Here is a 16,534-nt window from a genome sequence, read left to right as displayed (position 1 = left end):
TTCTCCTGTATCATTTTGTAAACTGTGATAATAAAAATGTTTTATGTTCTTGTTGTTCACCCTGTAACTCACCCATTCCAACCGATTTTCCTTATATTTTTTCGCTTTGCGCAATGTTTTAAAAAAAAATTACTCTAAAAATCTAAATGATTTTCCAAGTTGGGATTTTGGGGCGTTACAGTCAATGAGAAACCCGGATGCAAAGAAGAAATCACAGAGAAGGGTTAAGAAAACATACTTTTTCTGAGCTTTTTCGACTAAAGAGGGAAGATGGATCCTGCTCACCCAATGCTGAAGGAGCCTGCGCTCATTGGAGGGCTGCAGTCCGGCTGGAGAGTGAAGCTCATCCTATTCCCGCCACCAACACCAACCACTAGCCATCATCCGGTTCCTCGATGGCCGCCTCAGGTACGCCTTCCGTCTGTTTTGTTGTGCCTTGCAGGAGGATCCCCAACTTCAGATGCTATACTATTTGTATTTTTTATTAAAGATTCTTGTTACATCATTTCTGGGATTGTTTGTTGCCCTTGTATGTGTTGGGGAAGAGTTTCATGTTCGGAATGAAAGGTTTTCAGTGTTTTGAACTTTAGAATGAAGGAAATTAGATTCAGTTTGGCTGTGAGTCGACTCCTGCAACTTAGGAGTCGACCCATTTTGGTGGTTTGGTACTGATATGCTTGAGAGTAGACTCCTGCAGTTCAAGAGTCGACTCCTTTTGTCGAATCTGTTTTGTTGGCCCCAAGGGTTGACCCTTGTACCTAAATGGTCTACTCCTGCAAGATAAGTCGACCCTTTCTATATGAAGAGTCGACTCCTACAGGGAAGAGTCGGCTCTTGTTATTAAAGTCAACCCTTCCACTTCGGCTTGACCAATTGCTATAGAAGAGTCTGATCTTTTCGCAAGCCAACACCCAATGTTTTTTTGTATTTCTCCAAATAGAAAAATTTTGGCCATTTTTTAGTACCATCTGTTCTCCCCATAGTCAGAATTAAGTTGAACGGTAGAATATGAAGCAGAAGTTGCTGAACCAAAATCACTTCTACTCCATACTGTTTGGCATTTTGCAGAGTATATTTGAAAGCAGCACGATTGCTTTCATTCATTGTTTTCTCCTTTGACCCAAATTTTGGTTGTAGTATATCTGCTCTATGCTTACAACTTGTGTGAGACTAAATTTTTTGATTTCTCAATTGACAGATCAGAAACTGACATCACGAATGTTGTGGAACAAAGAATATGTCAGTCCATGGAAGGACAATTTGAGAACTTGCCAGGGAAGGGAAAGCCTGTGAACTTGAGCAATAATTCTCATGCCTATCCTGCAAATGATACATTGTACAGAATTCTTTCCAGAAATGGATACGCACCTGAATGTGTTGAGATCTGCAAAGAAATACAAACTAAAATTGCTGAACGGAGATCTAAGCTAAGGAAAGCTTGGACGTGCAGATCAGGTGAATCTGCACCTGAGTGGAAACAAGAGTCTGAGGTTTTGAAGGCACAGATTCGTGCCATCAATGACATGGTAAGCCATTTAATGATTTATCACTGTTGGTAGCTATCTGTGGATCCAAATGCTTTTCAAATGTAGATTCTTCTTGATTATATCAGTAATCACTGTTTCATTTTGCATTACCAGCTCTTCAAGATTTATAATGAGCTCACTGTGCATACTTCTACCAGGTTTTCCTGTATAATCTGACTGTACCATTTGGTCATCAGATGTTTGGACTAAATTGGGAAAAAGAATTGCAGCGTCTTGAAGAATGATGCTCATCTAATAATCTTCGGTCGTTGCCCGCTAATGTTTTGAAGCTTGTAAGAACAAATTGGTCGGTCGCTAGTTGCATTTGCAGTTCAGATGATAGTAGCATTCTGCATGTTTGTGTAGACTTTGATGCAGGAAGTGATTGTTGACTCGAGGAGGGAACATCAAGAGGTGTGATATTCTAACCAAAGGGTATTGGTTGAGAGAGGGAAAATTTTGGCAGAGAAAAGAGAGGAAATTTTCTCTACAAAACCTTTTTCACCCTCAACCCTTTCGACTTTCCAGCATCATCTTTTTAAAACCTTACCCTAGGAAGGGCATCAAAATGCATGATAACGGCATGTTAAAATAGAATGCAGGTACCTCCATAGGAGTATTTTAATGCCTTGAATTTCGGATAAAGGATCAAATTTGGCATGGAATCCTACAATACAATCCAGAGGCATATTTTGAATCTCAGGTGCCTTAAAAAATGAGAATCTAGAATTGGGTTTTTAAGCAAAAAACAATTCAAAATGCTACCTACGGTTTCAGAAACCAACTCTTTAGTAATTCGGTTTGCTCAAAAGGGGGTCAAGACCAATGCTCTAGACTGCCAGTGCAATGACTCAATGAGCACCACCTCCATTGTTGAAAGACTGACCAGTAAAAATTTATACATGGTAAAAAACCACACAATATGTGATTCCAATACAATCAGATGCCTATAAAACACAAGATAAACGAGGCACTTAGAAAATTGTCAATCAGACGGATGTCTTAGCAGCAAGATGCAGAAGAGCCCGATGATGATAGATCGTTCGGAGCTTCTTGTATTTGTTGAGGAAGGTTTGCAAGTCTATATCTCCTGCAAGAAATTGCTCATGAAGCTTCTCTGACTCCTCATCTCCACTGGCCATTGCATCTGCAAAACCAGACCACAGTTTATTGATTTCTCTCTTTTTCAGACCAAAGCACGTTGCCATGCAAGCCAAAGGCCAAGAATACTCGCCTTGCAACCTCTGGATAAGCGTGGAAGGTGCATAGAGTCTCAATGTCTCTTCCTTTTCCTTCTCTAGCTCATTCAGCTTCTCTTGTGCGGCCGCTAATTCTGTGGTTCTGATTATTCTACACTATTGTCCCAAAGAAACAGATTTCTTGTCACTTACTTTAGACGTTGGACGGTGCATCAACACACATTGTCAACAACTCACCTGGTTCCTTAGCTCCAAAATTCGGGGTTCCTTGTCCAGGTTTTCCCCTGATGCACAGTATCACTGACATCAATATGCAAGAAATACACGCACATGGCAGAGAGAGAGAGAGAGAGTTACTTGCTAGCTGAATGGTCTCCTTCAGAAGCTCATTCCGCAACTATAAGTGAATCAACAAACTAAATTTGGTCAGCATTTTCGCTTTGGATAAAGATGGAAGCAAAACAAAACAAAATATACAATCATCTGTATGAATGCTTGGACGAAAGCCCCGCGATTACATCTGAAGAGAATGAGAAACTATCTTAATGAACACAGAAATCAATAAAAGCAACAAAATGCGTAGAGTCTGTAGACAATATGGGCAGTTTATCAGCCATAACCTCCAGCGGATGTTACTGAATTCTCTGAATTGTTTGCCCTCACCAATTTCCAAAATTCCAGTTGATGCTTTAAATTACTTGTCATCACCAAGGATCATTAAATCTACAAAAATGTTCAAACATATTTTACTCAAGATTTTTTATTAATAAATATTATTTAAAATAGGCTTATTGGGAAAACCACGATGATGACAACTGGTGCAAAAAGCATTAATCTGGCATTTCAGGACAAACATTTTTTATTAACTTGTTAAAGTTTTCAAGAGCCATGGAGAGAGAAGAATCACAAATTAGTGATTGTCTTATTGAGATTCAGTAATCCTGAAGTTGAGCTATCAGTTCACAAATTAGTCATTATGTTTTATTGTATCAGAGTGTAACATGCATCACGAACAACAGATATGAACCCAATAAAACATAATCAACTACAGAGAACGTAGGAATCCAAGCTGGCTCATCATGCTCATCGTTCAAGTAATTCTTTTCTACACATTGTTCTCTGGCCAAAGTAAGAAATATTTTTGTTGATCAGTTTAAAAGTTGCAAGATTCTTATTGCAGTCAAATCTAATTGGATACAGCCTTAGCAAGAAAGATGCAGGATTTAACACATCTACTAGACTTGATCAACATCCAAATAAACCGTAGTTTGTGAGTTTGCAAGCTGTGGAGAATGGTCACATATTCTTTTTAAACTAATCTACCCAATTGCCCAGGCATAAAATACCTTAAGAAATAGTATTAGATAGGATAATACAACATGAATATGGCGTGCATTTCATCTAACAAGCTACATAAAGGAAACTTAATCATGCACATCAATGCCTTACACTATTTTGAATCTTCACTTGCTCAATAGAATGCAGAAGTGCATTGTATGCCTCCTTATCATTCAAAATCTTTCTCAGTTCATCCACACTGCATGAACAAGACAAAGTGGAATCAGATGCATAAACTTATGAACATCTAATAATGAAAATTATATTTTAGTCTTACAAAACAGTTCGTCCTGAGAGAGAGATGCATGAATCCATGAATCAATGTTACATGTAGTATAATCTTATGAACTCGAGTCATAAATATAATATCATCTTCAAAACCTCTATCAGGCATTGTCTGATGACTCTGATCTACTTGGGGTCTGCTCAATATTCTTTTGCTCCATTCAGCATGATGAGAATGAACATGACAACAACTTTCCATTGTAATAACTTTCTCAAGCATTTCAGCAGTTGATACACAGTATCACATCAAATTTTTGAAGTTCAATGTCTCAAACTTCTTTTGAATTTGCTGAGCAATGTTCAAAATATTAAACAAGAATGAAATGTACTTGGAATTGATTCATAAGAAATGTAGCACAGAGAGAAATGATGCAAAAAATCTCATGTTTAGAAGTTATAAGAGCAAGTGATTTGTTAACGCTCAAACAATGTCCCAGATGGTCATGTTAATCATAGATGACTGCACGTAGATAAAAATGTTGCCAAGCTCACCTCTTATCCTTTAGCATCCCAATTATAGCTGCCGCCTCAGTGGGTGGAACTTGTCCATATGAAAGTGATGAGGAATGATCCGGAGATTTCTGTTGAACAGTTGCCATAGAAGAAACAGTATTTGGTGTTGAAGGAATACTAGGGCTTGGTGGAAAACTTGCAGATGATTGATACCAAGATTGTGCCGGGACATCTTGCTGCTCTTGTCCCCTGTGGTAAACTTTATAGCACATGAGAAAGACCTCAACTAACCAAATGCAATCAAATAAATTCAAGAACAAATTCACACATATTCATGCTTGGCAGTCATGTACTTTTCATAGAAAAGAGTATGAACAAGAGTTTATGCTGAAGAACTGAATTTACAGCCAAGCCCAAAGGCAGCATACAACCGATAATGCTCAGACCCTGTCACGAGATTTATGATGAATTGATATTACCCAACTCAAATTTCCTTCTCATTTCTTCTTCATGCTCTTTCCACGAGGCTACTTGCCTCTTTATTTTTTTGGCCCTTATGAATTGCTCCACAATTTCGTTGGGGCGTTCCCTACTGAGCGACGCGCTGTACTCTATAGGCCCGGAGGCAGTGATAAATGGGCAAGGGTTGCTAGGTCGTCGCCCGGAAGCGACGCGTCACACCGGTGCCCGGGTGTGGTGTCAAATAGGCAAGGGTTCCCTCACTTTGTTGGACGGGTGGGGGTAAAGAAGTTAGTCCAAGACCATAAAATTAGGTTAGCCACTTGGAACATAGGGTCTTTAACTGGTAAGTTGGTAGAGTTAGTAGATGTTATGCGTAGGAGAAAGATTGATATTTTATGTCTACAAGAGACCAAATGGGTAGGTGAGAAAGCAAAAGTGATAGAACCTTGGGGATATAAGATTTGGTATACAGGAATAAATAGGAATAGGAATGGAGTAGGGATTGTTATGAGTCGTGAGTTTATAGATAATGTAGTTGAGGTCCGTAGGAAGGGTGATAGGATTTTACTTATTAAATTAGTATTAGGTACAGATATTATTAATATTATTAGTGTTTATGCACCTCAAGTAGGTTTAGATGATTCCATTAAGCGTCAATTTTGAGAAGATTTAGATGGAGTAGTACAAGGGATATCTTATGGAGAAAGGTTTTTCATCGGCGGTGACCTTAATGGGCATGTAGGCATTAGTAGGGATGTATTTGAGAGTATCCATGGAGGTTATGGTATAGGAGAAAGAAACGAAAGTAGAGAAAGGGTTTTAGATTTTGGTTTGTCCTATGATATGATCTTAGCAAACACTTGGTTTAGGAAGAGGGAGTCTCACCTAGTAACATTTAAAAGTGGGGTTAATACGAGTCAGATAGATTTTTTCCTACTTAGAAAGAGAGATAGGAATTGTTGCATCGATTGTAAGGTTATACCGGGAGAAAGTATAGCTACACAACATAGAGTCTTAATTTTAGATCTTAGAATTAGACAATGCCGCAAAAGGGATAGACATAGGATAGATCCTAGAATTAAGTGGTGGGCACTGAAAGGATCTAAACAAGGAATGTTTGTAGAGCAGGTAGTTAAGGAAGCTGATTGGTGTCTCAAGGAGGATTCAGAATCAATGTGGAATAAGATAGCGGGTGGCATGAGAAAGGTGGCTAAGGAGGTATTGGGTTAGTCTAAAGGCGGTGCACCGCTAGGTAAGGATACATCATGGTGGAATGAGGATGTCAAATTAGCTATTAAGGTTAAAAGAGAGTGTTATAGAAATCTAAATAAGAGTCGTGATAATGAGAATTTGGAGAAGTATATGATAGCAAAGAAGGAAGCTAAAAAAGTAGTTCGGAACGCAAGGGATAAGGTATATAATGAGGTTTATGACAAGTTGGATACCAAAGAGGGCGAGAAGGATATTTATAGGCTTGCAAAGATGAGAGATAAGAAATCGAGGGATCTGGGTATGGTTAGATGTATCAAAGATGAAACGCAAAGGGTTTTAGTCAAAGATGAGGAGATTAAGGAGAGATGAAAATATTATTTTGATAAGCTATTTAATGAAAGTCATGCTCAGGATCTTGGAGACTTCTCCATTCATTTTCATGAGATGAATCATGACTTCATGCGCAAGATTCAAAAGAAAGAAATTGCAGAGGCTTTGAAGAAAATGAAATCAAGAAGGGCAGTTGGCCCAGATGGTATACCTATCGAGGCTTGGAAGTGCTTGGGAGAGAAAGGTTTAGAATGGTTGACAAATCTTTTTAACAAGATTTGGCGAACAAATAAGATGCCTAATGAGTGGAGGAAGAGTACTTTGGTGCCTCTATATAAGAATAAGGGTGATATACAAGATTGCACAAACTATCGTCATATAAAACTCATGAGTCATACTATGAAACTTTGGGAGAGGGTGATTGAGTCTAGGTTGAGGAAGATTGTCATGATATTGGAGAATCAATTTGGTTTTATGGAAGATCAACTATGGAAGCTATACATCTTCTTAGACAACTTATTGAGAGAAATAGAGAGAGGAACAAAGATTTGCATATGGTTTTTATTGATTTGGAGAAGGCATACGATAGAGTACCTAGGGACATTCTTTGGTGGACAATGATGAAGAAAGGTGTTTCTCTCAAGTACATTAGTATAATTAAAGATATGTATGAAGGAGTAGTAACCAATGTCCGCACTTGTGGAGGGGTGACAACCAATTTTCCTATAACGGTTGGGTTACATCAAGGATCTGCTTTAAGCCCTTTCCTATTTGCTATAGTGATGGATGAGCTTATGAGATCAATTCAAGAAAATGTGCCATGGTGTATGTTGTTTGCTGATGATATTGTTTTGATTGATGAGTCTAGAGCTGGGGTTAATGCTAAGTTAGAATTATGGAGACAGACATTGGAAGCAAGAGGTTTTAAGTTGAGTAAGAGCAAGACAGAATATATGGAATGTCGGTATAGTAAGCAACGAAGTAGTGATGGGAGTGTAGTGAAGCTTGGTGAGCAAGAAATACCGGTGCATGATTGTTTCAAATATTTGAGATCTATCATTCAAAAGTATGGAGAAATTGATGGAGATGTAAATCATAGGATAAAGGTTGGGTGGATGAAATGAAAAAGTGCAACTGGAGTGTTGTGCGATCGTTGAATGCCATTGCGGTTGAAGGGAAAGTTTTATAGGACGACTATTAGGCCTGCTTTACTATATGGTACAAAATGTTGGGCTGCCGAGAGACATCATATTCAAAAAATGAGTGTAGCTGAGATGGATGTGTGGAAATACAATAAAAGATAAGATTCGGAACGAAGAGATACGAAAGAAGGTAGGCGTTGCACCCATTGAAAATAAGACGAGAGAGAATCATTTACTGTGGTTTGAACATATTCGGCGAAGGCCTAATGATGCTCCAGTTAGAAGGATGGAGAAATGGGAAAATATATTAGTTAAAAGAGGTCGGGGTAGGCCTAGGAAGACATGGATGGAGGTGATAGGAAAGGATATGAATGCTTTGAACCTCACCGAGGACATGGCATTGGATAGAAATGATTGGAGGAGAAGGATTCATGTGGGAGACCCAGAATGCTTTTCTTTTTTGGTTCATATCGCCGACCCCAATTGTTTTGGGATGAAGGCGTAGTTGTTGTTGTTGTTGTTGTTGTTGTTGTTGTTGTTGTATGAATTGCTCCACAATCAACCTTGATTGTGTTCATTTCTAGCGCTCCATTTGTTTTATCTATTTTGGCTTATTATTGATCAGAGTTGCCAAAAACATCCTCTTGTGAATGGTGTTGAAATGTGGTGTTGGGGCTGCCAACTCTACTTCTAGTGCAGTGTTTTGGGAACACCATTGCTCTCAAACAGCAAAGAGCATGCGAGTACTAGGGAAAACTGCAACACACCTCCAATTTGAGGCTCCCAAACAAATGCTAATCCAAATCACTATGCATTTCCTTCATGTTACTTATTCATGAGTGTTTAATCATTGTCTTCTTCTGTATTGCAGATCTTGATTACTGCTTAGTTAGCTTTATTCATTATCACCTTTTTTTCTTCGAGCAATTTACTTAGTTTGTGGAGAGTCAGTATTGTTCTGCTTATAGAATGCTTAACAAATTAATTTACAAGTTTAGAACTTTGCAAGATATATATCTTCCGAATCTTTTTTTTTGTCCTCACCATATCAATATGTCCAGTACCACATTCAGTCCGACCTAAACAACTCTACCAAACTACATAAATTTTGTAGTAGCTCGCTTTCCATGACTACATTTCCTGTTCAAATTCTGTCTTTATAACAAAAGTGTCCAACGCTGAGCTGCATATGCAGATCAACACATTGGTGTACTTGTAACAGTATGACCTTTAAACTCTAAAGTAGGTGTGTTATTCTATTCATGAGCTGTATGTGCTACATGTCACTCAAATATATCATCCTCGAACCTGTCTATTTAATCCATAAACAACTATTTGTTCAAATTATTCTCAAAATCACAGGCACATCAAAGTTTGCTATAATAAATTCCCAAGGCACCCCAAGCAGCCCACTAAAAAATCGGTTAAAAGAATATGACTTTTCTCTGCAGCATTAAACCCATTTCTTTATTTGGGTTTAGCTTCAAAATTATGCCGCAGAAGAATTATACGAATATGAGCAATCTAGCACGACATCCACCGAAAGAAAAATATGCAACAAAGGGTTCACAAAACCACAACTGAAATCAAAATCATAAAAAAGAAGGGAAAAGAAAAATGGGAGTAAGAGAGTTGCTCTGTTTCAGTTTCACACATGCCCTAGCAGCAATTAGATGATCTTAGCATGCAATCCAGAATCAAGTCAAACGGAATCCCATATCGGGATCACTATAAGCACGCATTCAATAAGTGAAAACGACCATTTGGCACACAATCAGAGGACAATAGATTTGCGAACATAACAATTTACCACAAAAAAAGGAAGAAAAATAGAGAAGATAACACGAAACCCTCAGACAGCTTACAGATTTACGCTATTTTCTTCACAACACTGCAAGTTTTAACATAATTTCTTTCCAATCTACGTCGCCAAGGACACGAAGAAAAAGATGAAAATCGAAATAGCACTCCGCATATTTACGTTATTTCCCTTGCAATACTGCAAATTTCAACATCGTTTCTTCCAATCTATCCACCCAAAACATGAAGGAAAAGATAAAATCCGAAGAGGGCAAATTTGAATAAATTCACGAACCGAAAAACAGAAAATCGATTCAATAAGAAAACCGTCAAAGAGGAAGGAAAACCCTAAGCTTCTTCCATCTGGGCAAGTGAAAAACAAACCACTGAAAGCGAGGGAAAGACAAAAAAGAAAGGAAAAAAGGGAGAGGAAAGAGGGACGAACCAGAAGGCTCTGAACATGGTTGCGGATGAAAGACGACTAGCGACGATCGAGAGAGAGAGAGAGAGGACGAAATAGGAAGCAAATTTCCCCGAGGCAACTCCTCTGATGCAAGGTTTCTCCTTCCTTTTTTTTTAATATTCTTTTGTAATTTTCAGATACCCACCCAGTATTTTATCTTAGTCAATATACCCCTCAAACTTTTGCTACGTTTAAGCACGTATGATCACGCGGCCCGGCAGCCCCATGGGAAGCCGATCCGGCCCGCCATGGGCCGGGTTTGGGCCATAATTTTATTCCCGAGTCCATTAGGTATTGGGCCGAAACCCAGCCCATTATATACGTGGGCCAGGCTCGGCGACCGGCCGATGGGTTTGAGTTATTTATTAATTGTTTAATAATATATAAATTTTAAAAATTAGCAATTACATAGTAACTTGGATAACTATTATTATTTACCTATTTAGTTGCATGAGAACTTGCTGGTTGTTAATTATTACTATTTACCTAATTAATTATACTAAGTAGAAATTAGTTGCATGCGAACTTGCTATTTTCTCATTAACATATAATTTCAGTCAAACATTTATGCATTTTAAGATTAGGCCAGGCCGGATCAGGCCGGCTTCACATTGACTCGTTGGGCCATTGAACCGGGTCATGAACTTCTCTTCAAACCCAAACTCGTTAAGCACCGAGCCAAAACCCAACCCATTGACCAAGCTGGCCCGGTGGATCCGGTCCATTAGCAAGCTGATGCTCACCCCTAGTATGATGTGCCCCCTTTTTCTCTTCCCACTTTTTGTTTAATCTTCAGGTTAGCGCTAGGTAACAAATTTTCGTGATATTTTGAAAAACACTGCAATTCTATCGTGATACTTTCAAAATCCGATACATTCTCAAAAAAGAAATGTTGATAAATGTTACAAATTTTGAAAAAATGTCACCTTTCTTTTTTATACTAACTCGTGAAAATAAACTTTAAATTTGTATATTATATAAGTTTATATTTATATATGCTGATTTTTTCTTGAGATTTCACAAAAGATTTAACATATTACACGATTTTTGTCACCCACATTCTTTTAATAACAAAATTTGTAACATTAATGTTGACCACTATCAAATTTACCTTTAAAATTTGATTTTTTTGCTCAATTTAGATTTTTTTGACCTTTAAAATACATGACCAAATCAATACAATGATGGGTTAAAATCTTGAAGCTAAAATAGGGATTTAGCTATTTTGATAAGGGTTTATTGCTTTGAAGTATATGCCTAATTGCACTTGCCTCATGAGATTATTTGCTTGGACCATGTTAAAAGTTCCAGGGAATATGAAAATTGAGAAAACTTTGGCGGATATCTTGGTTTAAACTAAAAGTTTTCTGGCCATTTGATATGTATATATATATATATATATATATATATATATAGAGAGAGAGAGAGAGGTCTAAGTAATGTTACTTGATATTAACCAAAAGGTCAAGAAAGGTGTAAATTCGAATTAATTTAATAACTAAAATAACTAAAGCAAAAATATGATTGGATATTTTTTTATCCACATTAAAAAATCATACCAATACAAAAAATGACTAAAATAAATAAATACCTTTTTTATACCATTTAAACTAAAATTGTAACGCTCCAAATTTTTAAGTTCTAAAAAAGCATGATTTTTTTTAAATTACAGCAGGGTAAAAACAATTAGGAGTAAAACTTGGCACGCTACTTTTCCTTCACATTCACATTTGGACATATATTAAATCTTAGAATTTTGAACATCCATAATAGAAATCACGATTTCACATGTTCTGGATTAAAATTAAAAATCAATAATTTAATCATAGTCCTGAGCAAATAATATGCTCTTATTCATCAACTTTGGCGAGCTTGAGAAAGATTTCACTCGACCCCTGTCGCAACCTCTCGCTATCGCATGTAAATTCAATCATCTTCGAAAAAATATTAATTATTCAAACGGTTAGACAAACATGTCTCAGTAGAGTAGAGTTATACTAAGCAAGTAATCTAGAATTCACAAGTAGGAATCACTTCAAACTTTCATGCACTTATATTTTGATTTTAACAATATTCAACAAGTATTGCAAGTATATCGAATAAGCAGAAAATCACAATAGATAACAATTATTCATCATTCACTTGAGTAAAATGCATGAACAATTAAAAATGTATGAACTTATCAATGCAGTGGCCCTTTTTTTATGCATGAATAAATTCTTATCTTTGATTATCTTTCTTTCTTATATGATGCATGTCATGCTCAAATGATGACATACAATTAGGTTTCACTTGTTCCTGTTGGTACTACACAGGCAATAACCTGATGAAGGACCATGGCTCAAGCATAATTTCATGCAAGGGCATCTTTGGCCAGGCCAGGTACACTTCACCAGTCTATGTGATGGACGCCAAGAGCGAGAGAGACTCCAAATACAATAATAATATACCTGATGCATCGAATTTTCCTCATGAGTTCTATATTTTCTGCGTTGTAGATTATGCAGAGGCTTCCCTTCTCTTCGTGGTTGGAGAAAAGAGCAACCTTTCGTGCTCAAACAATATCCACGAAGCCAATATGTATCACTTACCATCTCTTAATAAGTCAATGCTTTAGTGTTATGGTTTTATTTATTTGCATTAATATTTTTCATGCAATACCATAACCAAATTTATGAAATCTAATTCGACCACTTTAGGACCCCAATTCGTAAGTTTGAATAGACATTAAATCACTCATTCATACATCTTGCTCAGTAAGCATGTGCACATATGAATAACTATCATGATAAACTTTCATATTTTTGCATGCATAACAACAATTTCAATATATATCAAAATTCGTAGTTTTGAGATTCTGTCAGCCTAATTTTGGAAAATTCACCAAAATTTACAGATTACGAATCACATTTTCTTATTTTTTTGCAAATACACATGTTTTTAAGAAAACAACCAAAGAAACAGAACTGGAAAATTCATCATAGACAAATCAGGAAAATTCTGGGACTAAACCCTATTCTGGACAAATATAAGATAGTCCATGTTTCTACAGAAATAATTTTCCAGTTTGGGAAATTTCTTCAGACTTCCAGATAACTCTTTTTATAAAACCCTTTTTACAGGACCATCTTATATATGTTAGGATTTACCTAGATTTTTCTTGATTTATTTTGATTAGCCTTGAGTAGGTCTTTAAGGTCCTCAAAACTGTGGGTCAAAACAATTCTGCAGACAGAGCAGAAAATTTGTACTCTGTTGCAAGGAGCATTTTGGCCTCAATACAAACCCAAACAAAACAAATTAAAATTCTAAGTTTAAGCTTTGAATGTGTAGAACACTCCAATATTTTTATTTGAATTTATTGGATTATTATTGAAGAGATATTAATTTATTTCTAAAATAGGTCGAGATTAAAAATGAGGACAAGAATAACAAGATTCAAGTTCATGCAAGATTAATCAAGAAAGGGCAAACTCAAGGTAAAGGTCTATCTAAATCAGGATTTTTTTGATAGTCTAAACATATTTTCGTCATCATCAAATAAAAATTTGCTCATGTCCAGGCTTAGCTTGCTAAAACATTAACATACATCATCGAAGAATCGTAAAACTACCAAGAAATAACTCGAATACGATTTTTGTTAAGCAAGAATCATAACAAATCATAGAAATCATAGAACATGAATTATTTACACAACAACGTAATGTTTAATCATGCTCAACATAAAATACTCTACCCTAGATGTTCAGAATATCTTTCTTTATCAAGAACAAGCATAAACCTGATATCAAGAGTCGTTCTTAAACAAACTCTTAAATTCTGCGAAAATCCTAACTTTGTCTGACTGCTACAGAGGTTGTAAAAATTTCTATATATGGTAGACAATTTTTTTTGAAATGTATAAAACTTCATCAGCTTTTCGATGCCCCAAACCGTTCATTAAAACTCCTCCAGATGAGAGACATATAAACATTTCAGTGTAGACCTATACTATTCTGTTCCAATGGTCACTAATTCGTACTCAGTTCGTGAACATAGCCCAAAATTTCACAGTAGATGCAAAATTTTGTTAGCTTTTCAACACAATAAACCGCTCATTAAAACTTTTCCAGACGAAGGAGATACGAACGATTTACCGGTCATGTGTTAGGTTAGAAACAAAAAATAAAACATTTTCTAAAAAACCCAAATTGAAAAACTCATATTTTCTCAGAAAAATGACCATATAAATTCATATTTTTTTTACAGAATATTAATATTATTGTAATCTACCAACCCAAAACAAAATATTCAGGAAAACAATCAGCTACCATGGATCTTTTACTGTTTTTAGAATTTTAGTTTCTGAAGAAATTGGTTTGATGAAAAACAGTTTTTTTGTGGTTATTCTTTCAAAAACCCCTTCCAAATACATGATTTGACAGTCCTATATCAAACCCACACATGGGAGGCATGATCTAGGGTCCGTTCTCATAAAAAATCAAAGGTATTCATACCCACGAATCCCGATTTACGTGTAGAGTATAGAACTTCCTACCTTAATGATGAAAATCGATTATAAGAGAATAGATGGCTCTCATCGCGCAAACCGGTTATTCTACGCAAATGAAGGCCTCAATCAAGACCTTTCCAAGCTTTTTCAATGTGCATAAAAACCTTCTATACTGGACTACGTTGAGAAGACCCAACATTGAAGTGTAGGGAAGAAGAATAAGAGAGATAGGTGTTTGGGGGTGAGAGAAAAAGAGCTAACCTTGTTAATCCTTCTCATGAGGTCTTCTATTTATAGATAGGCTTAGATAAGAGTCTCATCTCTAATATAAGAAGTTAATATTTAATATTTAATATTTTTTATTAATAAGATAAAAAAAATAAATTATGAGACCTAATCAATTAAATGTTGAAATTACTTAAGCTATAAAAGAAAAGTAAAGACTTTTTACATTGGCTTGGGCTCTACTGACATAGTAACTTTCTGGGAAGCCTACATACCCAAAGACTCATCAAAATTGGATGTTTAAATAGTTGATTTGATAGCTCTCAAAACGTAGATCATCGTGGTGGTATTAGATTTAATCATATGCATACAAATTGGCAAAAAAATTTAGTTGATATAAAAAAATGTTAATTTTTGACCTTTAATTAGGCATGAACTTCGATCGATAATAAAATGCTCAAATCAATACCAATTTGGTCAAGTAAATAGTCGATTTTGATGCCCTCAAAATGAGGAACGCCAAGGTCAACTTTGATTTAATAGATGAGCCACTAATTGCCCAAAATTTATGTGAAAACAATAATAACATTTGATATTATTGGTCTAATCCAATGATATTATATCCATAATTCATAGTCTGAAATCATTTACTTTCTTGTTTAGTCTATATATTTTAGTTTTTTTCAATTATTCTTGAAATAATATTCATAACTTGAGATAAAGGTTCATAATTAATCGAAATCAAGAAAATTAAGAAAATCAAGAATATAAAAAAATCAAGAATATCAAGAAAATCAAGAATTTCAAGAAAATCAAGAAAATCAAGAATTCATGATTATAGTCATGAATACACTAATAATTCATCATTTATTTATTTTAATTATCAAGAAAAATTCTCAGGTTTTACATCCTACCCCCCTTAAAAATAATTTTGTCCTCAAAATTTGATTAAGGTAACGTACCAAATATGTATGGATGCTTCGCTCTCATATCTGCCTCAGGCTCCCAAGTACACTCTTCGAGCCCATGGTGATACCATCGAACCTTCACTAATGGAATTGTCTTGTGTCATAGCACCTGATCTCGTCGATTCACTATCTCAATGAGACATTCTTCAAATGTAAGGTCTTTCTACACTTCTATCTCGTCAAATTGAATAACATGCATAGAGTCTGGTACATACTTCCTCAACATTGACACGTGAAACACGTCGTGGATGTTGGAGAACTGAAAAGGAAGTGCGAGTCTATATGCAACACTTTCAATCATTTCAAGGATGAGAAAAGGTTCGACATACCTCAGACTCAACTTCCCTTTCTTCCCGAACTGAAACATGCTCTTCGTAGGCGAGACTTTGACAAACACATGGTCTCCTACCTCAAAAGTAACCTCATGGTACTTCATATCTGTATAGCTCTTTTGGTGGCTTTGGGCGATCAAAATTCTTTTTTGAATCAACTGAACTTGATCCAAATAATGCTGCAGAACTATAGGTGATTTGATCATTCTTTCTCCAACCTCATTCCAACAAACTGGGGATCTGCAAGGTCGTCTATACAATGCCTCATAAGGGGACATACCCATACTTGAATGGTAGCTATTATTAT

The 16,534-nt window shown here is 36.1% G+C and overlaps 2 protein-coding genes across 2 annotated transcripts; one reads left to right on the top strand and one right to left on the bottom strand.

Annotated features, from left to right (window-relative positions):
- The first annotated feature begins 270 nt into the window (after positions 1 to 270).
- On the top strand, positions 271 to 1,771 carry LOC149845654 (uncharacterized). Its single transcript, XM_089988859.1, has 4 exons — positions 271 to 408; positions 491 to 567; positions 1,199 to 1,526; positions 1,685 to 1,771. The coding sequence occupies exons 1-4, from the start codon at positions 271 to 273 to the stop codon at positions 1,769 to 1,771; spliced, it is 630 nt and encodes a 209-aa protein (XP_089844985.1).
- Positions 1,772 to 2,362: 591 nt separating this feature from the next.
- LOC149845653 (vacuolar protein-sorting-associated protein 37 homolog 2-like) lies at positions 2,363 to 10,290 on the bottom strand. Its single transcript, XM_089995892.1, has 7 exons — positions 10,193 to 10,290; positions 4,841 to 5,050; positions 4,175 to 4,262; positions 3,083 to 3,122; positions 2,963 to 3,009; positions 2,761 to 2,881; positions 2,363 to 2,673 (listed from the first exon to the last, which is right to left on the bottom strand). Exons 1-7 carry the CDS (start codon positions 10,207 to 10,209, stop codon positions 2,516 to 2,518), a joined length of 681 nt encoding a protein of 226 aa, XP_089852018.1. The 5' UTR covers positions 10,210 to 10,290; the 3' UTR covers positions 2,363 to 2,515.
- Between the last annotated feature and the right edge of the window lie 6,244 nt (positions 10,291 to 16,534).

This window comes from Nuphar pumila, chromosome 2 (assembly GCF_984573655.1).
Source record: "Nuphar pumila chromosome 2, dmNupPumi1.hap1.1, whole genome shotgun sequence".
NCBI lineage: Eukaryota > Viridiplantae > Streptophyta > Magnoliopsida > Nymphaeales > Nymphaeaceae > Nuphar > Nuphar pumila.
The sequence above is the reverse complement of the archived record's forward strand: the minus strand, read 5'-3'. Positions and strand labels throughout refer to the sequence as shown.